Genomic DNA, 22,260 nt, shown 5'->3' on the forward strand with positions numbered 1-22,260 from the left:
GACACAATCCAGGAGCTGTGGCAGGCGTGGAGGAGAGGCTCAGGGAGCAATCTGGGATTCCCAGCTGAGAGTGCAGGGCCAGAGGGGCGTAGGTTTGCCCTGGAACAAGGTGTGCTCAGGCAGCAGGTAGGGCAGGATGGAGAAGGCTTTTGGGAGCAGGGAACCTTGCAGTGGAGCGGAGACCTGCTGAGCAGAGGGCTGTTTCTGAAGGTTTTGGGTGATTCTAGTAAACAGAACCCAGAAGCAATTGTCTAGAGAGCTCTGAGCAGGGGCAAGAGGCCAGGAGCTTGCTGTAACTTTGTAAGGAGCAGTAAACTCCCTTGCTGAGCCGTGTGGGCTGAGATGGCAGCTTTTGGATCTCATTTGCTTGGGCCTGGGTGGAAGGAGATTGTAGCCTGTGTTTGTGCAAGAGGAAACAGCTCACAGGCAAAGAGTAACATTGGAAGGCTGGAATGGAGGTTAGGCCAGCATGCACCCCAGGGCTGTCTGCAATGTATTGTTCCCTGGCCCATTCCTCCTGTGTGTGATGCTTCCATGTGGCCCTGTGGTCTCTTCTGTCCCCTCTCATCTCTGCTCCCCTTTCCTCTGTCCACGCCACAGGCCTCGATGATTTTCACCTGTCCATCCACAGTGACATGGCCACCATTGTCAAAGCCATGGCCTCACCCGAGTCAGGCCTGGAGGTGCGTGACCGCATGTGGCTGAAGATCACCATCCCTAATGCCTTCATTGGTAAGAGCCTGTGCTGCCTCCAGCAAAGGCAGGGAGTGGGGAACGGGTGGCCTGTTTCCCAAGCAAATGCTCATAAAGGGAGCATCTATGTCAGTGTAAAATAACTGTTGACCCAGACTAGGGTCACAAGCTGAACCCCTGGCTGTGCAGTCCCTTTTCATCTTTGGGCCCACTTTGTCTTGACTCTAGCCTGGCCCACTCTGCTTCAAGGGATGCTATCCTCTCTCTTGCTGTGTTTAACCCTGATGTTTTGTGGCAGGTTCAGATGTGGTGGATTGGCTGTATCATCATGTGGAGGGCTTCACAGACCGTCGTGAATCCCGCAAGTATGCCAGCAATCTGCTGAAGGCTGGCTACATCCGACATACTGTGAACAAGATCACCTTCTCCGAACAGTGTTACTACATCTTCGGGGACCTCTGTGGCAGTATGGCACTTAACTCTGGGCTTGGCATGGGCGGGAAGGGAGAGGTTGGTGTGGCAGAGCCCTGCTGACACCCAGGGACATTGGCACAGCCTTTGCTGTCAGACTTGGCCCCTTGTTGTACAGCTCTCTTTAGAGAGCAGTGAAAAATGTCCCAGCACCCTTGTCATGCTTGCTGGGGCTGTGAATTTGGGAGCGTTGTTGACACTATCGTGTGCCACGCAGTCTTTTTGCCTGGGCAGCCAAAGTAGAGTCTTAGCCTTTTCTGACTGTACTTGGCTCCAGGCTCTGAGCTTTCACTGCTGGCAAGGGAGCGGTGCTCTTGACAGCTAGGTTCTGCTCAAATGAGAAGGATGGATGAGACTAATTGGCAAGGCAAGCTCTAGCTCTGATGTGGTCCTTTCCCTCTGAGCTTGTTTCTGTCTCGGAGTGACAGCTCCGAGTCTCGCAGCCTGGATGCTGTCCCTGCGGGAGGCACACGTGGCTGTACTGCTTAACAGGGAGGGTGCCAGCTTCTCTTACCTCCTTGTGTACCGCATCGCTGCCTGTCGACAAGGGTGGACATGATGCTGTTTCATCACACGTGGCTATCTTTCCACTCGGATTAACCCCTGTTCTCTACTTTCCTGCAGACATGGCTAACCTGTCTCTTCATGATCATGATGGCTCCAGCGGTGCCTCCGATCAGGACACTTTGGCTCCGCTCCCACACCCGGGAGCCGCACCCTGGCCTATGGCTTTCCCATATCAGTATCCACCACCTCATCCATACAACCCCCACCCCGGCTTCCCTGACCCAGGCTACAGCTATGGAGGGGGCAGTGCAGGCAGCCAGCACAGTGAAGGTGAGTGAAAGGGACCCACATGTGCCTGTAGAGCTGAGCAGGTGCCCTGTTCACTTGGGGGAAGCTGCGGGAACAGGCTAGTCCCTTAGGCAAGGCTGTATGCATGGGGGAGCCAGATCAAAGCCTTCATTCAGAGGAATCCCACAGGGGTTATGGGATTAGAGTTGAACGGAGAGTGAGACCATGGACTGTGCAGTCTGGTAGCTGTGCTGCAGTGTGTTGTAGTCCTGTCTTGGTGGGGAGCAGAGGATTCTTTCTTCCTGGTTTATCTGATGTGTTGCCTAACCTTGCCCCGTGTGTTTTGCAGGGAGCCGGAGCAGTGGTTCCAATCGCAGCGGCAGCGAGAGGAGGAAGGAGAGAGAGAAGACTGGAGAGTCCAAGTCAGGTGGCAGCGGGAGCGAGTCGGACCACACCACCCGGAGCAGCATGCGGCGTGAGCGTGCGGCCAGTGAGCGCTCGGTGCCTGCCAGCCAGCACAGCCAGCGCAGCCAGCACTCCCTGGCTCACAGTATCCGCAGCCACCACAGCCAGCAGTCATATGGGCCGCCTGGCCTCCCCCCTCTCTTCAGCCCCCCCATGTTGCTGATGCCTCCACCGCCTTCAGCCATGGGGCCCCCCGGGGCACCGCCGGGCCGTGACCTGGCCTCTGTGCCCCCAGAACTGACAGCCAGTAGACAGTCCTTCCGAATGGCCATGGGCAACCCCAGTGAGTTCTTTGTGGATGTAATGTGAAGCGCCCGTCCCCTGTCTGTCTGCTGCCCCTCCTTCCCCCTTCCATCCCCAGTCGTTTGTCTCCTAGGACCAGCCCCAGCTTCACCCCTTGTTTTTATGGGTCTTTTTTTTTTTTTTTGGTCTTGATAACTAAAAGAAAAAAAAGGGAAAAAAATAAATGGAACTAAACCTTGATTCTAATCCCTCCTCGAGCGGGGTGGAGGGGCCTGGCAGGCCTGCTGAGCTCTGCCAGCCCATCCTGCCACCAGACTTGTGTATTGCCGATGGTAATTCCCTCCTGCCGTCCTCTCTAACCCCATTAATCTGCATCCATCCCAGCGCCCTGTGCTGCTTGCCCGTGTGTTGCTGCTGCCGCAGTCCTTCTGCCCTAAACATCTCTTCTTTCTTTTCACCCTTTTGTGTTTCTTCTATCAAGCAGCAAAGAATTACGGGGTGTTTGACTTTCTCTGAGCCTGCCGCCCGCAGGGGGGAGAGCTGGAGCGTGGCGTGGCCCGACAGGAGGACACGGAGCTCCAAGGGCGCTGGGCACGCATGGTGCTGAAGATGTCTTCTTTTCTCCCCCTAGCGGAAGACTCCCTGCCCTTTCCGCAGCACTGAGAGGGGAGCAGCGCCCAGCTCTGGCCTTATATGTGTTTAAATCCAAGTGTAATTGCCTTTTGGCTAATGCATGAATGTTCCAGGGCTTCACTGCCTCTAGGGAGTGGAGGGATGGTGCCACTTTCCCTTAGCCTCCCTCCCCTTGCCGCTCCTTGGGCCAAATCTGAGCCTGGCGCTACCCTATGGCAGAACCCTCCTGCCTGCTTCCCTGACAGCGAGACTTGAGATTGGGTCCGTTCCTCCGGCATCCGACCCTGACTGGCGCTGGGTACCTAAACATGTCCGGTCGAGGCCTGGGGGGGTGTGTGGTGTGCACGGGTGTGAATGTAAGGGCAGAGCTCTGCTTGCTCTGCCAAAGGGGGTGCAGAGGCCCAGGCGTTGCCCTCCTGCCTAGCACACCCTGCTGCCTGTCTCCTGTGTAGGGGCTGCCCCTCGCCTGGGGCCAGTGTCTGCAGCTGGGGCCTTCCCCCTCCTGCTCTGCTGCGCTTCCCTTCAGCAATGTAACATCTCCCACAGTCAATGCTGATGTGTGGGTGGCCTGGACAGAGCTAGAGGGTGAGGGAGGGGCACTTCTGGTCCGCTTTCATTCTTTTGGGGAAAGCGGAGATCTCCTGTGTTCGCTGGCCAGCCGCACCCTCTGCTCCCCCGGGATGAGCTCTGCTGGCCTGTCGAGGGGAGGGAAGGGGCTCTGGGCCCAGAAAGCTGCAGAGCTGGGCCTGCCCCGCTCCAGCCTAGATGCAAATGGCTCCCTAAAGAGACGCAAACCCTCCTGTGAATTAAGGACTGTGGTGTTGAATGCAGGGCCCTGGGCTCAGTGCCCACAGAGGATTGCGATGGCAATTGAGTCCGTTTGCTCTGATGCTCCCTTCTGTTTTTTCCTCCTCTTTGGGGTGTGTGGAGCCTTTCTTCCACTCTACAAGAGTGGTGTGGGAAGGAGATGTGCCTTGGGTTAGGGGGTGGGGGGCGGCCTCCTCCTCAGAGCCTGGGGCTGAGCACGGTACGGTAGGGATGCATTGGACCCTGCTCCCGTTGGTCTTGGCGCCCTCTCATATTGCTGACCATGGCTTTCTCTGCAACAGTGTTGCCTCCTTCAGCCTTTCTTTCTTATGTTTGAATTTTTTATATTTTGGAGATGAAATGTATTTTGCTCCTCTGGGGTCTGCGTTGTGCCTGCACCCCCTCTGCCAGCTCCTGTGTGCCACCAGTTCATCTCCCTATGACTCCCTAAGCCTCTCCTCTTCCTGTGCCTGCTGGTGCCAATTTGCCCAGTCTCTGCCATCTTCCTGTCCCCTGATCTTGGTGCTGGCAAGCTGCTGCTTGTCCCTTCTCCTGCCTTTCGTAATGCCACCCAGCAGCCTCCCCTGACCACTGCTCACTGCCCTGCCCTGCCCTGCCCTGCCCTGCCCTCTGGGTTTTATAAAAACAAAACCAGTCTCCTTGTTTTTATTTATAAACATAGTTTTATTGGACTCCTGCCTCGTGTTGTTTTTTTTTCAGCACCCTCTTCTTTTCTATGCTCCTGTGTTTTGCTCGGCAGCAAGCTCTGGGCATCGAGGGGCTGTCCTGGGCCTGAGCCTCTCTGTTTTCTAACAGAGCTATTCTTCCTGGGCTATTGAGACCTGCCATGACTTAACCTCGGCCTGTCCCAGCCTCCTCCTGCTGCTGCTTTCTGGTGCAAGAGCTGATTGATCACAGCATTAGAAGATGAAAAATTATTCATTGGGCCTGTAAGGCAAAGATATTTGCGGTGCATGCGTTGGGGGGTGGGGGGATGACTGGGGCCTGGGCAGCTCTGGAAGTGGGCTCTGCCTGGCTGCCCGTGGCACGATGAGATGAGGGGGAGAGGGTGGCAGAGGGCGAGCTGCCCCAGGAGCACCTGCACATATGGCCTGTGAGGGGGGATGGCGCGGGTGGGTGATGGGAAAGCAGCAGTGCCTGTGGCTGGGCACGGCAGCTGGGGGCCTGGCCGAGTGCACCCACCTTTCCCCACGGGCTGTGTCCCACGGGTATCCCCAGCCCCCTGCGGATCAGGGAATTGAGGGCTGCTGGGGACAGTGGGCTGAGGGCCCTGCTCGCACGGACCATGCCGAGGGGCAGGGGATGCCCCGTGCTTCGAGCCCCCCCCCCGGGCCGGGGGGGCTGCTGCTGGGCCTGCGCAACTCCACGCGTGGGTGTGTCAGCTCTGCTACCTCCCGGAACTACAACTCCCAGCTCGCACCGCGCCATAGGACTACAACTCCCAGCGCGCGCCGCGCCGCAGGACCACAACTCCCAGCATACTCAGCGGCCCCCCCCACCCCCCCCGCGCGCCGAGCGACTCGGCGGGATGCGGAGCACAGTCCCCGCCCTGCCTCCCCGCGGAGGCGCATGCGCAACTGCGGCGGGGCGCGGGCGGGGCATGCGCGGCGGCGGCTCTGCAGTGATAGGGGGGGCGCGGAGGGAAGGGGGGGGTGGCGGCCGCCATCTTGGGTAGTGAGCAGCGAGCGGCGAGCGGGCGGCGGCAGGTGAGGCGCCGCCGCGCGGTCCTTCTTCCTCCACGCCGGAGGTGCGTGTCCCGCTTCTCCCGCGGGGCGGCTTCCCGGGGCGGTGGGGCTCGTCTCTTCCTCGGGGCCGAGCCGCCCTGGGTGGTGGTTCCCTCAGTACCCGCCGGGGGCGGGGGTCTGCGGGCCTCCCCCGGCGGGCGCGGCGTGGCACTGACAGGCCTAGGGGGGTCTTGTCAGGGCGAGGCCCCCCGACGGCTGCCCTTGGGGGGGGCCGGCAGCGTCTCCGGGCCGCCCCGGGGTCCCGCCTGGAGCCGGCGGGGCGGCGAGGGAGGGAAGCGGGCTCTCCCTGGAGAGCTGCTCCTCAGCCCGCTGCGAGCGGCTGCCGGGCCTCCTCCCGGGGTGGCCCCCAGCCTCGCCGCTGGCTGGAGCTGGCTAGCATCTATTCGCGTGTTGCTTTGGGGGGGAGGTGGTTGTTAGCCGCCTGTGTTAATTAATGCTCTGTCCGGAACACCCGTCGTGGCGGCTTCGTGTCCGCGGTGCTGCTGAAGACCGGGTGAGGGTGGTGGTGGCAGAGGCAAGACCTGAGCGGTGCAGGGTGTTGGGGAAAGGTCTGCACCGCTGTGCTGGGTCACCCCGAGCAAAGGTCTTGCGGTCGGATTAGGCAGGAACTTCCCCTAAAATGACTTATCTGTACTCCTGATATGAACATGAATTAGCTAGGTCGTGGACTGCACCCTCTAGCTTCCTTTCTGGAGAACCTGCTGAGGCAGACTATAGCTCTGCTGATGCTGAACTGTCCTTGTTCTGAGGTTTGAAATGGGCCCTTATCCCACAGCTCTTCTAAATGCATTTCCACTTCCTTTCTTCCATGGTCTAGGTTTTTGGAGTCTGTAAGGCTACAGGAAATGCAGCCTTTGTACAATGTAGTTGACTTCTCACTAGGAAATGAGTCTTGTTTGATCTGGTCTTCTCTCTATAAACTGTAAATTTTGAAGTTCTGGTTTTTTTCCTTGCTTTAGGATGACAAAGCTGCTGTCAACTTCTAGCCTCAGGCTGCCAAAAATCTGAGCCTGGAGCTTTCCCAGATAGGTGAGCCTGGATGGCTTCTGCTGTGGCTCAGAAGTTGAGATATTATGGATTTCTAATTGAATATAGGTTCCTGTAGTGGTGTTTTGTTAGGTAGTGTTCTCTTGAATGCTGTGAGGACCATAGTTACTATTCTGTTCAGTAGCAAATGACAGACTTGTCCCCGTCAGTTTTGCTTGCAGGGACAGTATCTCATCTGGTGAGATGCTGCCAAACTGCCTACTTCCATATTTTTTCTGTCAGAAGGAAAGCATTGCTTTTGTTGGGAACGCCATGTTACTGACATCTAGTGACAAGGATACCTGGTGTTCTTTGGGTTGCAAGCTTGCCATCTTTGTCTCCAAGAAGAGAACCTGTTTCCGATACCCTTGAAGGGTATCATGACTAAATTCTCCCTTTCAAGAGAGCACATTTCCAGCCTTCTAAGAATTGAGTCTTGAGGCTGTGAAGGGTTGAATCTTGAATTCTTTGAAACACAGATGACTGGAAGTGCGCTCTGCTGATTGGATGAGTTTCTAATCTTTTTGATGGGATGGGAATAGTCACTGAACAAAACATGCTTTATATAAAAATTTCTTGTGACCCTACTTAAACTTAGCTTTAGGTCTTCTTGATGCAGGGATGAGACAAAACTTTCTTGTGCAACACAAAGTGTCTTGCATTAGTGTTCTAAGCTTATACTACTGAAGACTGCTAGTGCGTGTTAAAAATGTTCTTGGGGTTAGCTGAAGGACAGACAGAAGTACAGCCCAGGGTGCCAAAATGTAATAGGTCTGTATAGTACAGCCTGCTTCTTTCCTTTAGTAGATGACTAGAGTCACAGAATGGCCGAGGTTGGGAGGGACCTTGGGAGATCATCTAGTCCAACCCCCTTGCTCAAGCAGGGTCCTCTAGAGCACGTCGCACAGGATTGCGTCCAGGCGGGTTTTGAATATCTCCAGAGAAGGAGACCCCCCACAACCTCTCTGGGCGACCTGTTCCAGTGCTCAGTCACCCTCACAGGAAAGAAGTTTGTCCTCAGATTCAGATGGAACCTGCTGTGTTCCAGTTTGTGCCCGTTGCCTCTTGTCCTGTCACGGGCACCCCTGGAAAGGGTTTGGCCCCATCTTCTTCACACCCTCCCTTTAGATACTTGTACACATTGATGAGCTCCCCCCTCAGTTTTCTCTTCTCCAGGCTGAGCAGGCCCAGCTCTCTCAGCCTTTCCTCATAGGAAAGGTGCTCCAGTCTTCTAGTCATTTTCGTAGCCCTCTGCTGGACTCTCTCCAGTAGCGCCATGTCTAGTACTGGGGGGCCCGGAATTGGACACAGTACTCCGGGTGCGGCCTCACCAAGGCTGAGTAGAGGGGGAGGATCACCTCCCTCGACCTGCTGGCAACGCTCTTCCTAAACGCGGCCCAGGATGCCATCGGCCCTCCTGGCCACAAGGACACATTGCTGGCTCACAGTCCACTTGTTGTCCACCAGGACTCCCAGGTCCTTCTCTGCAGAGCTGCTTTTCAGCAGAGTCAAAAATTACTGGCAAGCCACGCTTTATTTTGATCTCAGCAGGAGGTTGGCAGCTTAGCTGAAAGCTTGCAGCCTGAGGCACGGGATATGAAATGCAGTTATCTGTTCCAAAGTCATAGCAGAAAGAGATATACTGGCAAGTTGGGGTATCTAGGCCGTTAGTGGTCTGCAGAATACAAGCTCTTATTCAAACCGCAGTCCGTGTCTCTAACCTTTTCTGTTGAAGACGAATAGAATGCAAGTCACTGTTCAGAGCTGTAGCTCAAGAGTGAGCAGTTCGGCAGTTGCTTCAGACTGGATTTAAGAGTACCTTGGAACAAAACTAGGATAAGGTTGGGCTCAATGTAAGATGGAGAGATAAGTTAAAAGCTGTTTCTCTGATGCCTTACAGGAAGAAGGGAGCTTGCCGTCTTTCCTGTGTCAGTGTTTGTCTCTTGTTATCCACTAGGCTGGTTGTGTGCAGTATATTGCATAGAAATAGACTGTAGGAGAAGAGCCTGGCAGGAGCTGAGCGTGCTTCTCTTCTGCCCACTGGTTGTGGGGATTTATGGGATTGGGTTTAAAATAGGAACAGTTTCTCTGAAACCAATGGGTTTGTCTTGGTAGCTATTTAGCTCATGGTATGCCTCTTAATTAAATTATGCTGCCTGTCTTCACCAGGATGAAATGATTGCAGCTACTCTTGTTTAAAACCAGCCGCAGTCCCTGGCCTCCTGGAAAGTGGCTAATGCAGCCCTCTAAGCAAAGCTTAGGGCTTGGATTAGCTGGTGGCGTGATGACAGCATTATAAGCCTTAAGCCTTTTGATTTGATAATGGTTAGTGCTAGCCTGAAAAGACTAGTTTATTAAAATAACTCCAGCTTGCCAGAGCAGCCTAACTAATCCCTGTCTCTCTTCAACTGTTGTCACTTTTCCAATATCATACTGACTTCTGGAATGCAGAAATCGTTACAGTTGGTGACTTAGCCTTCAGTCCCCTGAGTCAGAGGTGCAGTACTTTTCCTGGTTTCCTCCTGGACGAGAACTCAAGCAGCTAATGTACCTTGAACTGCTTAGTTGGATAAGCTCATTAATGCACAGAAGTCTTACTTACTGTTAAGTCAGAATTCAAACTTTCTTTTAATAGACTGCTAAATAGGTTGGTTGCTTTACACCAGCTTATTAACTGACTTGTGATTGTTGTTTCCTAGATGTGCTGTGAAGATTAGAGAAATAAGTATTCTGGTTTTTATTCAAGCAAAGTGATGTCTGTGCTGTGGAAAGCTTCTAGCCCCTTAATGGGAGCAACAAAAATAAGAGTAGCTGAGACTGGGGGTTACTGCTGATTGTCTTGTACTTATTCACATCCTCTACTTGATGGCAAAGAAAACTGGATGAAGCTAGCAGCTTGTCTCACAGTGGGCATGTTACCGAAATGCCTTTGTCTGCAGACAAGTGGAAGTCCCTTTGGTTTTGTTTGTAAAGCTTCAGTTGCTTATTCTATCAATAGTTGAGTGGGAGTCTAACCAGGCAGACCATGGAATACGCTTATTTTGACCACCTGTAGTGCTAGACCTCTACCCTGGCGAGGTATTTCTGTAGTAAAAGTAGCATCTGTACGGCTGGCTTTGCATAATACTGTTTGTCCTAAAGGCACAGCTGAAGATGAATGGACAAATGCACTCTGCATGATGATGATGGTACTGGTGCTTGCCAAATCCTGAGACTATTGGTGCTAGGTGGTAATGTGAAACTGTAGTTGTATTGTTAGGGGCAGTGGAAGAACTTCTGTCCCTGCTGTCAGGCTGTTCCTGAGCACTTACTCCTGAGCTGCTGTGTTATCACTGTGCCTTGAAGGAGGGAACACAGAGGTCTTGCTAAACAGACCTGACATAATACCAGGCAAGCCAGGCTCGGGAGTTCAGCATTTGTTCTCTGTGCTGAAGGGGAACTCTGAGAAATGGGCCTGTGAGGGTATAGACAAACACGTTTGCTCTTTCCTGAGGCAAAAATACCAATATGCACTCTAAGTTTATGATCGCTGCAGACACGTTGCTAATGACATGCTCCTTCCAGGCAGCACCTCATTCTTTTAGGACTGGAACAAGCATCTTGTGCCTGGATGTGAAGCTGTGGTTACTGCAGGCATGTTGCCTGATACCACTGTAGAAAATTGACTAACAATTCATTATTTTTCCTGAGCAGTGAATTTGAGCAGGTTTTTTTTTTTTTGAGTGTTTTCAGGGGTGGGGGGTGTTGTCCTCAGCTGTGCAAATACAGTTACAAAAGCAGACAACTGTGTTCTAAAGTCTATGTGGTATAAGTTGAAGCTACCACTGTTCCTGCTGGTGCAAGGTAGGGTTAATGGTCTATGTGGTATCACTTAAAAGACTTTGGGATATAGGACATAAATGTTGCAGAAAGTTACTTGTTTGAATGTCTGTATATACACCTGGGACTTAGACTAGAGTTTTACTTTATCCTGCATACCAACAGGTCAGTTAAGTACTAAAGTGGTGTTTTGTTACTGACATAATACTAGTCTTTTCAAGCAGAGAGAGTATGGAGGCTAAAGCACAAGATAAGGACTGGACAGTCTGTCCTTTTCATGTGGTGCTTCTGGAAGAGTTGCTGCAGGTACTGAAGCTTGATCTCAGCCCAGCAGTTCAGCCTGTGTGTTCTTTGTCAAAGTCTGTGTTCCAGTGGGACGAGGGAACAAGCTATGATTGATCCCTTTCTTACCTCTGTGTTATTTAGTCTGAGAAAGCTCTGTGCTGTATATTGTTCATTTTTCTACAGCTATTTTAGGTCAGAATCCAAGAAGACGCAATGGAAGTGGGTTGGGCTCCTTGCTTACTACAGGAGGGAATTATTGAAACTCTGCTAAATACAGGGTTAGTGATACATTGTCTTGCTAGGCAGCTCCCAGCTCAGCTGCTTGTTGCATTTCAGAAGACGTGAAGCTACTGACAGCACGGCGAAGGAGACTGTTAGACTAAGCTGGCGCTACTGATTGCGCACTCGCGTTCCAAACGTGCTACAGTGGATCCACAAGGGCAAAATCTGGCAGCTCTCAAAGAAAAACCTGGTTTAGGGTCAGACTTATAAACAGAGCATTTTATGTGTTTATTAGAATTAGCAGACAAAAGCAGTTTTTGATACTATGCTTTTACTGCATCTCCGACTTTCTTGTGTGCCAGTCACTGTAAGTCTAGTTAATCCTGCTGCCTTTCAGTTATGTAACTGCTGAAATGCATTCAAATCTGCACCCCAGCATTTTCTCCTTGTACGTTTTCTCTGTAGCTTTCTCTCTTAAGACTGTGACTTTGCCACAGTTGTTTTACAGTACAGGTATATCTTAATGCTATCCTTTTCATTCGAGTGTTTCACTTGGTATCCTGGTGGACAACAAGTTGACTATGAGCCAGCAATGTGTCCTTGTGGCCAGGAGGGCCGATGGCATCCTGGGCCGCGTTTAGGAAGAGCGTTGCCAGCAGGTCGAGGGAGGTGATCCTCCCCCTCTACTCAGCCTTGGTGAGGCCGCACCCGGAGTACTGTGTCCAATTCCGGGCCCCCCAGTACTAGACATGGCGCTACTGGAGAGAGTCCAGCAGAGGGCTACGAAAATGACTAGAAGACTGGAGCACCTTTCCTATGAGGAAAGGCTGAGAGAGCTGGGCCTGCTCAGCCTGGAGAAGAGAAAACTGAGGGGGGAGCTCATCAATGTGTACAAGTATCTAAAGGGAGGGTGTGAAGAAGATGGGGCCAAACCCTTTCCAGGGGTGCCCGTGACAGGACAAGAGGCAACGGGCACAAACTGGAACACAGCAGGTTCCATCTGAATCTGAGGACAAACTTCTTTCCTGTGAGGGTGACTGAGCACTGGAACAGGTCGCCCAGAGAGGTTGTGGGGGGTCTCCTTCTCTGGAGATATTCAAAACCCGCCTGGACGCAATCCTGTGCGACGTGCTCTAGAGGACCCTGCTTGAGCAAGGGGGTTGGACTAGATGATCTCCCAAGGTCCCTCCCAACCTCGGCCATTCTGTGATGCCAATTCCATATTAATTATGGGCTTCTCTGAACCTTAGCGAAATAAATCTATCCATTCTGTAGCTAGAAAATAAGGCTATAGCTAGCAGTGTAGAATGGATTGCCGTATGTTCAGGCTTGTGAAACAGAAGGAGCCCAGTTGCAAAGCTCTGAAAAGGCAGTTGGTGGACCATTCACTCAAAGGCTTTGGTTAGGCTCACCTTGGTTTCCAGTCACTTAATAATAAACAATGGAAGCAGCTTCAGGCTCCTCTCAACTGTATCTTGCAGTGAGCTATTAGCCTGAGGAAGCTCAAAAACAGTGTAGGGCAAGCTCCCTAGAAAAGGCTGATTGTGGAGAGGAGCAGAATGAGTCATTGAAAGCTGATTGAGCAATACTGTTACTGGGAAGCTTTCTGAGTCATGTTGCTTATGCACAGGCAGCAGATGAACCCATCTACTGTGGTGGATTTCTTATTTTGGGCCTTCTGATTCCAACAGCCGTGAGTCACTGAATGTCAGTCTCAAATTAATCTGAGCTATAGTCCTGCTGTTCTTAACCATTGCAAGCGCAAGGCTGTGTTCTCTTTTCAGATTGGCTTTGAAAATGAAAGAAAGCTGTTCCTTATTACAAAAGGTGTGGAAGATCGTACCAAGTCTGAACTGTACCACTTAAAAACCCCACTCCAGTTACAGTGTAACCTTGAAATAGTTGAAATAAGTGAGTGTGAAACTTCTACTGAAAGGCAAAGGAGATGGTCAAAACAAAGCAGGCTTATTTTCACTCCCTTTGCTTCAAGGAGAGCTATTGTCTTTTTAAAGAGCCATTCTGTTTTGCTAAGCTTTAAGCAACTTTCTCTTGCATGCTTTCCTTTGTGTAGCTTTCTTATCTGTCCATATATCCTTGGGCTAGTCATTCCACCTCTTGAGTTTCCCATGCATGTGAACATGCTCTGATTAGCTGATGGAAGTAACTCTGTAATGGGTCAGGGAGTGCGGTCACTCTAGTCTCATGTCTGGGAGGGACATAATGCTGGGCTTGATCAGAAGACTAGAATGTGTGTGTGTGTGTCTTTCCTGAACTTCCCACCACAGGCACATCTGGTTCCTGTGTGTTGGAAAAATTTAGCTGCTGTTGGTTGGAGAATAGTTTTTCCCTTAACCATAGTCAAAGTGAGCAGAGTGAAAGTATTGCTCTGTTGCACCAAAGCCAATTTTCTGTAAGTTGGGTTGATGTTGATGCTTTTGCCATTTGGAACTTTTCAAGATGTTGGAGTGCAGAAGTCGAGCAAAGTGGAGAAGCCTGGTTATAGTTGTGTAAATCACGTGCAGTTGAGACCTCTTTCATTCCCGATGCCATTAGATGGGACTGCAGCAAGGGGTTTATAGCGTATGTCTCAACTGCCAAAGAGTTAACGTATGGCTGATACAGTTGGGTCAGTCATCTAAAACTGTTTCTGCGTTCCCTTTCCCTAGCCTCTGTGACTTTGTTCAGTGCCTGGGAAACGCGTTATCAATTGTCTGAAACAAACTTGAGTTAGGTACGTTACACTTAAATGTGAATTCAGATTTAATCTGCAGAGCTGTACAGTCTTAGGTTTGGCAGACTTGAGGAAAGTTATAACTGGTATGGAGGCAAGCTGTGTTATACGTGAAATAATGCTAGTGGATATCTTTCAGGTATGTTTAGGCTAGTAGACTGCCATCATGAAGCAGACTGGCAGAACGTTCCTGATTCTTTGGCTACATCTGCAGTAAGTAAAACGTACTGGGTAGGTAGGTTAGTGGGCAAGAGCAATTCTAGCTTCACCTGTAAAAGAGTCAGGCATCCTGAAAACCTAATTCAGTGATGGATCATGAAACTGTTAGCTTCTTGCTGAGTGATGATTTTAAAAAGTAGTTTCGATATTGACAGCCATTAGGAAAAGAGATCAAAACTGAAAATACATGATTACATTCTTATCTCTATGGTGTTTTATTTGCATCTTGAATAATTTTCAGTTTTGTGCTCCCTCCAGAAGGAAGAGGTTCCGAGGAAGGCACCTAGAGAGACCAAAGTGTAGGTAAGGTGGGAATGCTCCAAGCAGGGAAGGACATGACTAATGAGACTAAAGATTTTTTTAAAAAGAGGGGGAAAAAAAATCTTGAATGGACTAGAGAGTATGGAGGCTAGTTCTTTGCCTCTTCTTCTATATGAACTAGAAGCCTTTAAACAAAGCTGGTGGAGGAAGGAAACCACAGGCTTAAAACAGAAGAAGTGGTTCTTCATACAGTAGATTATAAGGCTTTAGAACTTTTGGACTAGAGAGTATGGAGGCTAGTTCTTTGCCTCTTCTTCTATATGAACTAGAAGCCTTTAAACAAAGCTGGTGGAGGAAGGAAACCACAGGCTTAAAACAGAAGAAGTGGTTCTTCATACAGTAGATTATAAGGCTTTAGAACTTTTGCTGTGGGATGTTGCTGATGCACAGGTTCAAGAGGAGATTGGGCTAATTCTTTGAAGAGATCCATTGGGAGTTCTTAAGCTCTTGTAAGGAGATCTCACGGGAAGTATTTTTCCTGACTTGTTCTTACTCTTATCTGACTGTCCCTTCATTGCCAGTGGCAGGCAGGATATCAGGCTGATAGATCTGCAGTATGAACTGTTACGGCTCTTAAGCTAGTAGCTTCCTTTGTGCAGTTAGGAGCTAACTATTCATGGATAGTTTGAACCCTAAACTCAGCTCCTAGTGTGTTTGTACAAGGGAGGAGCCTGCCTCTTCTTTATACTAATAAAGAAATTTCTAGGTGAAAAGCACTTGGATCATACTTTATTTACTGTTCTTCTAACATGCTTTGACTAATGTATAAGCAAGCAGTTGACTGTTGCCTATACTGTGATGCAATTAAAAAAAAAAAAAGGGGGGGGGGGGCAGATATTCTTGTCCATAGGTTAAGTGAAGCTGTTGCGGATGGTGTGCTACCTTAACTTGCAGGAAAGCGTAGCCTTGTCATTTCAGTCAACATGTAAAGTGTTGAGACCTTCTTAAGAGAAGACATAAGTTCCAGTGCAATGTTCAATTGGCAGTCTTCTATCCATTTTATAGTAGCGTAATATAGTAGTTTTTTTTTTTAAGAAAGCAATTGGCTTGTCATGCTAGCAAGGTGCTTTGTCTTGTATATGCTGTGTGTCTGATCCTGTTGCTCATCAAAGCAGATGTTTCCTTTATGCTAAAAATAGTGAAATAAATAACTTAAGCAGCATTAAAACCCAAGAGGGAGATAGTGTGTGTGTCTGTGTTTGGGTTTTTGTGTGTGTTTGGTTTTTTTCCTCAGACTAGGATGTGCTTTCTAGGAATCTTCTGGAAAGGGTTTGTAGGATTCGTGTGATCCAGCTTTGACCAGTTGCATAAGCTTCCAGAACTTCTTTATTCTATAAAATGCAAGTCTTAAAGGGGATGCAGGTACACTACCTTTAGTGGCAATAATAGTCTGTATCTGAATGTGGAAGTCAGCGCTGTAGCTGTCTGAAAAGATATTGTTGTCTCTTATCTGGAATGAGAAAATACTAATTAGGAAAGAATTTCCCAAATCAGGCAACAAGTTGCATTTACTGTATTAATGGTTCTCAATTTCAGATGTCTGTTGAATGGCTGAGCTTCAGCATTTGCTAGACTTGCTGGGCAGCTGTATTCAAGTAAAAACTCTTCATATTTTGGCTTCTAGCCTTACCATACATGCTGCCTATTACTGGCCTCATACATTCCTGTTAGGGCAGTGTCTGTTTCCTGTGAGTAGTCATAGGACTGTGATATACCCACTTCCTTAGACTCGAGAACCTGGTTTGATTCTATTAACCAAATGGATTGTCTTTGTCTTCTGGTGTGGCAGTGTTGGCCTTGCTGCCTTCTATACTGTATAGTCTCATTCTCCCTGTATGGGGCAGTGAGAAGCTTCATAAGGCTTTTCTCATTCTGTGATTACATGGGTGTCTCTGAACGTGTGTTGCCTCTGGGTTAATTGGTTTGGTTGCTGCATGGGGATACAAGAGACTTTTCATGTAAGTGCCATGAAATATTTGTGTCCTGAAGTTACAAAGTGCCTTTAACTTTGTAACTTCTTTTGTAACTTTGTAGTGGGAACGAAAGTTGTCATTCTGGTGAGGTTTCAGAGCTTCACAGTACTGAGGCAGAGGTATGCAAGAGCTGAACTGCCACCAGCATGCTAAAGTCTGAGCCTAACTTTGCTCCACTGCTGCAGAAAATGATCTTTCATGCTAGATGGAGTCTCAGGCCATCAATAACGATGACAGTGCCACATGCAGCTTCTAGCAGGTGGCAAGAGGCAGCCTGTTATTCTCAATTGGCCAGTGACACTGAGCAGTAGACTGGGAGTAAAAGTGAGGAAGCTCACTATTAAGCAGTGAGAAACAGACAAATAAGCAGTTTTCTCAAGGTTTTGACTTATAGGTTGACTTTTTGATTTTTCTTTTAGTAAGCAGGAGCCACCATCTGGTAGCTAAAGATCCATAGTAGAGAAGTACGTGTAATGATACTCTCTGAGGACTCCTTAGGTGCAGCCGACAAATGCTACTCCTGGTATAAAGGCTCATGAGACAAAAAGTTTTTGTTTTTTCTGAAAACACTGCGCTGTACTGCCTGCACTGTAAGAATTTTGTCTTGCATAGAACTTGCATCTGCAATAACGCCTTCAGAAAGGCAGCCGCTTTAGTTTCTGCAACGTAACTTTTTTCTGCAACGTAACGTAAAGTCTGCTAATGTTGCAGACTTTACCCTAGAAGTCCTTTCATCCCTCTGATCTCCGTATTGCTTCTGTGTGGTTTTTGTTTTGTTTTTCCTCTGACCTTCCAGATGATCTGAGGCTAGGTCACTTCATCTCTGCTGTGTTCCTGAAGCAAACGCGTATCAATTCACTGTCACCATCTGTCTCTTTGGCTAGCCTGTTCCTATCCTTCCCACCCACCCAGGACAACTGGGCGTAGGCTAACCCACCCGAACAGCAGTGTGGAGTTGGTTGGTTATCTAGTGCTCCGCAGTGTGGAAGCCGAGGAACACCTATATGATCTTCCCAGGGCTAGTCATGAGGCTTACACTATCATGCTTGTGCTCTTCTCTGGGCTAAGCCCCCAGGCAGCTGCTAGAGTGGATATTATGACTTGGACTTAAGTGAGGTAGGACGTAGGGCTACAGGAACGGCATCTGAGAAGCTATGCATTAAAGAGACATTACTGAGGCATAAGACGCTGTTTGCCACTCTTGTAGCTCTCTTTAGACTGGCCTTCCTCTAAAGAAGGAGGAGATTAGCAGTTTAAGGGGTAACTTCTAAGATGCTAGCCCCCGCTTAAGTGGTCTTGGATGAGATCTCCCAATGCAGTAGTATCTTGTGGCCAGACTACCCTCCGTTTGAACTGTGAAGCGGAGCTCGCACCCCTTGCTCAAAGGCTGTAACATTGCTACATGAAATCACTTTTTGAACAAGCAGTCGAGATGGCTGAGCTCAAAGTAGCTTAGAAGTTTAAGTAACTAGGGTGACCCCCCAACTCCTCTGGTCACCTCTTATGCTTTATGCCTGCATCGTGAATGCAAGATGTTGGCACTTCAAGAAATTAGATCTAGCGACTCCAGCTGCAGACACTAAGCTACAAGCTGTGAAAGCAGTTAAAATGTAGCAGTATGTGGACTTAACTCCTTGTGCATTGTGGCAGTCCCCCATCGCCCTTTGCTTTTAATAAACTAGTCAACTGCTTTTGGTCTTGAGCTACGCTTGCTGGTATATGGATAACCAATATTCTGAATGAGCTGTTTAAAGTCCTTTCTTGGCTAATGGCAGCTGCTAGCTTTTTGCATCTAGTTACTAATGCAGTCAATGCTATTGGGCAGGTATGATCCTAAGCAGGTCTGTTTTGAACTTTGTCAAGATGCTGTTTAAATAATCCTTATTTGTGGACTTAATGGTTAGAAGGATCTATTTTGAAGTGTTCTGCCTGATTGCTACTCATCCAGCGAACTGAATTATTAGAACAACCAGATTGATTGTTGCTACTATGGAATTCGTTGTTGTTGTAATTTTAAGTTAAGCAATCTTCTTAGGCTTTTGTAAGAAGCAGTAACAAACCTCTGCATACTTGCTGCTGAGAACCCCCACCATACAGCTGTAGGCTTGGTGACATCTCAAAAGCTTCTGAGAACTGCATGCAGGAAAGAGGTAACTGTAAGTAAAATCTGATTTAGATCTGTCATTGCAGAGACACGATGTGATTTGCTTCCGGTGCCAGGCCTCTATTTTTCCTTGCGTTCAAGAGGGAGGCCTGACTAGTTCTTGAGCCTCAATACTGTTTTATTTGTGCTGATGAATGGAATGAGAAATAAGCCCTCCTTTATTTTGGTGTTTGTTTTGAGCTTCAGTCCTGACTACAAATTGCATGCCCTTCAATGCCTTACTTTGATCTGTATTACTGGATGCATGGTAGCTGTATTTACTCACCTGGACCTCACCTCTTGAGCTAATTTGTCCTTAAGGCAAGCTAAGGAAGTTACTTGGTTAGGCCCTTGTCAGGGTTCCTGTGGTGGCTCCTTAGATCTGGAATAAGGCTGTAGGTTCTGGCAGGCTTCCTCACTGAGCATGTGTTGTTGTCCCTCAGGTGTACATCACACCACAGTGTCCTGGTTGAAGGAAGAAATAGCTGATGGTTGGGCTGGTGACTGAGATTTCCCACTGACCTGCAGTTGTATGGCCTGTCATACTTGGAGTAGCCCTGATGTAGGGAGGCTTGGATGTAGTTAAGTCTCTCATGGTACCTCTATACCCTGTGCTGGGAAAGCAGTTTCCATATAGAGTCCCGGAAGAGCAAACAGCATAATCTCCGTCTGCAGCAATGAGACTCCGTCCCAGAGTAAACCACTATTTCTAATAGCCTTTTATAAGTAAGGAGCTCTATCTGTGCTCTCCCCTTCAGGATGTAAGGATGAGGCAGTCACTTCTGGTATCCAAGCCACTTCTGAGTAACTAGCTGCCCTCCTGGGCCTCAGCCATGTGCCAGCCTGGCCAGAAGTACCAAGACCAACCGGCCAGAGTATCCCATGCCATCAGACTTCCAGGAATATCTCTGTCTGTGCCCTCTACCTATTCTCAACCCAGCAATCTGCTGAAGTCCGTTATTCTTATGGCACCAAGATGTGTGCTATCAGGTCCTTGCCACCCCAGTTCGTAGCTGCCTGTATTTTAAATTTAAATGTGCAGAATGTAAATCTGAGCAGTGCTGTTTACAATAGGTCTTAAGGGGATGGAGAGTTTTCATTACCTCAGCTCCAAAAAAGAAGTGAATAACTTTTTGGTGTGATAACTTTAACTCTGTTACTCCTCCAGGCTGGTACTTTAGTTGTGAAGTTACTGATACAGGATTATGACCTTTGTAGAGCTGCAAGTCAAGGATGTTGGCTGTTATGGTATAGTTAGCGTGGTAACAAGGCAGTGAAGTTTGTTTGTTTGTTTTTTCTGGTGATCAGGGTTCATGTGCTTGAACAAACTAAAGGTTTTTGCAGCTTTATATCTGACGGTTTAGTGGTGATAGAGCAATTGGCTTTAGATGAACTCTTTTGGCAAAAATCTTTGGAGTGCTGCTCTGGACAAGAGGAGCTCATCTTCTAACTTCTTACCATACCTGTGTGATTTATCATATGAAGTGACTGCTGCCTCTTTCTGGGGGTGTGGTGACACACAAAGCTATCTATACCCTGGCTAAAAGCAAGTGGATGTCAAAGTCTGTCTGTCCTGTTCTGCTTGTTGCCATGCAGCCTAATATGTGCACTCTATTGCTTCAGGTCTTAAGCAACATGGAAAGGGAAGACTGAAGTTCCATCATGATCGGAGGCTTATTCATCTATAATCACAAAGGAGAGGTTTTAATCTCTCGAGTCTACCGGGATGACATTGGGTAAGTGCTTCTGCTGCATCCTTGGTCTTTGCATTTCTACCTCACTTTGGTGCGGGCAACATCCCAGAGCTGCTTTGTTCTGCATTAGCTGTGCATGCATGTGAGACTGCAACTCAACTTGCTGCTCTAGGCTCAGTTCAGAAATATTCTTGAGTTTACTAAGCGCTGATCACCCGCAGATGGTAGCAAAGGATGGCCTGCAGGCAAAGCTAGTACTGACTTTTGGTAGAGATCAGATTGTTACTCCAAATGCTTCAACAGCATGGACTGCCATCGCAAAAGTCTACCAGTCTCGCAGTTTTTCAAAACTTTACAGGAGTAGTAACGTGGAAACAATCTTCCATGCCTTATAACCATGGTTCTGATTTAGGTTTCAAACACAAGTGTCTAGCATCAAGTACAGGTATGCAGAAGACGTTGTCCCTGGTATTTGGCACCTTACAAAGGTATCGTCTCTGCAAGCAGTCTCATAGTAACCACCTATGTACTCTGAGAAGTCAACGTTCTGGACCCCAAGTTTGTATACAGTCTTGGTAGCCTTGACTGCTTTGTATGGAAAAAGCTTACACTCATGGGTTAACTGAAGTTGTGGGAAGCTCTGAAAGACTTCAGTAGATTGTAGGTGTCTCGCTCTACTTCAGACAAGCGTTGTGTTGCTCGCTTAGGCTGGAGCTGTACAGCCCTTGGATTGCTATTAAGTTCCTGACTGGGAAGTGAAACTTCAGTGTTTTATGGGCAGTACATAGTGCTTTAGGGAAGCTAATAACAACCGATACTACTGCTTGGACTAAAACCTTAAGTGGCTTTCTCATGTGACAGGACTGTTCCTAGTGGTTTTTCATTAGTGTTAGGCATTAGGTGGAAGGTAGGAATTGAACTTAGCAGAGTCAGAACATAGCTAACGGAAGCAGGACAGTGGTAGATGTTAATCACAAATACAACAAGTGAGATTGTTTTTAGCCAATTTAGGGGAAAGGTATAGTTCTAACCAGGTCTTCAAGAGGCATAGTGATAGGATGTACTGTGAAGTAACTGGTTGCCCCAAATTACGCTAAGCTGTCAAGCAACTCTGCCTTCAAACTGCTCTAGTCGAAAGACAATCCACATCCAGAAGGGATGCGCTCTAGTGCTTAAATCTGAGGCAAAACTAGCAGCTAGTCAAGACTTCTACTGCGCCAATGAAACAGTGGTGGTCAACGCAGTGTCTGTAATTAAAGTTTCACCTAGTGAACTTTAAATATCTCTTGGCTTATTCTCAGTTCAGTGCAGACTAAACTAGCTGTTCTAGGGATAGCTAAGTTAACCCGGTTCTGACACAGGCCTCCGTGCAGAGCTGAGCCAAGGCCTTGCCAAGAGTGCAAAGCTTTGTACTTCTGAAGCAGAAAGCTTTTGGCTACAAAGTTTCTGCCTGTCCTCTGCTGTGTCAGCTCTTCTGAATGTTTGCTGCTGAAGCTCTTCAAAGCAGTTAACGTGCCCAATCTGACTTTGTAAAGTTCTCCCTAGGTAGTAGGTGTTATGGTGGCTGAAACAGGCCAGGCTGGATTATAGATAAGTTTTGAGAATGTGTCGTGCATGGCTAGGGACACTGTTACTGGAGTTCCTGGCAGTAAATTCTCCTGTGGCTTGCAAACTTGGAGCACTTGAGATGGAGTTGTGCTTGAACTGATGTTGATTCAGGAAGACTTTTTAATTTGAAAGGACTTCTTACCATGAAAATGTAAATTGGTGAGTGAAGTTCATCTTCTAATGTAGTGCTCTTGCACTTGTTTTTATCTTGGCTCATTCCTCTTATAAACTGAGTGACTCGTGTTCAGTACCTGAGAAGTACTGACTTGCCAGCTGGTCAGGCAAAACTAGAAAATGGGACTTCTTATTGAGCCTGTCTTATCATTTTTTTCCTTTGGAAAAGGAT

At 48.6% G+C, this 22,260-nt stretch overlaps 2 protein-coding genes across 13 annotated transcripts in view; both read left to right on the plus strand.

The window, feature by feature from the left end:
- Positions 1-4,799, plus strand: part of DVL3 (dishevelled segment polarity protein 3) — a 34,906-nt gene extending 30,107 nt beyond the window's left edge. For all 7 annotated transcript variants that reach the window (XM_068955100.1, XM_068955102.1, XM_068955101.1 and 4 more), the window contains 4 exons: positions 601-732; positions 992-1,159; positions 1,789-2,001; positions 2,309-4,799. In XM_068955100.1, the coding sequence (XP_068811201.1) occupies positions 601-732; positions 992-1,159; positions 1,789-2,001; positions 2,309-2,733 (938 nt within the window). In that variant the 3' untranslated portion in view covers positions 2,734-4,799. The remainder of the gene's footprint in view (positions 1-600; positions 733-991; positions 1,160-1,788; positions 2,002-2,308) is intronic.
- An 891-nt stretch (positions 4,800-5,690) lies between these two features.
- AP2M1 (adaptor related protein complex 2 subunit mu 1) overlaps positions 5,691-22,260 on the plus strand; it is a 32,532-nt gene continuing 15,962 nt past the window's right edge. Inside the window, exons 1-3 of one of the 6 annotated variants that reach the window (XM_068954630.1) lie at positions 5,724-5,834; positions 14,434-14,478; positions 20,236-20,348. In XM_068954630.1, the coding sequence (XP_068810731.1) occupies positions 20,275-20,348 (74 nt within the window). In that variant the 5' untranslated portion in view covers positions 5,724-5,834; positions 14,434-14,478; positions 20,236-20,274. Of the gene's footprint in view, positions 5,876-14,433; positions 14,479-20,235; positions 20,349-22,260 lie in introns of all 6 variants that reach the window. The other 5 variants (XM_068954631.1, XM_068954634.1, XM_068954632.1 and 2 more) reach the window with 5 other exon arrangements.

This window comes from Struthio camelus, chromosome 9 (assembly GCF_040807025.1).
Source record: "Struthio camelus isolate bStrCam1 chromosome 9, bStrCam1.hap1, whole genome shotgun sequence".
NCBI classification, from domain to species: Eukaryota; Metazoa; Chordata; class Aves; order Struthioniformes; family Struthionidae; genus Struthio; species Struthio camelus.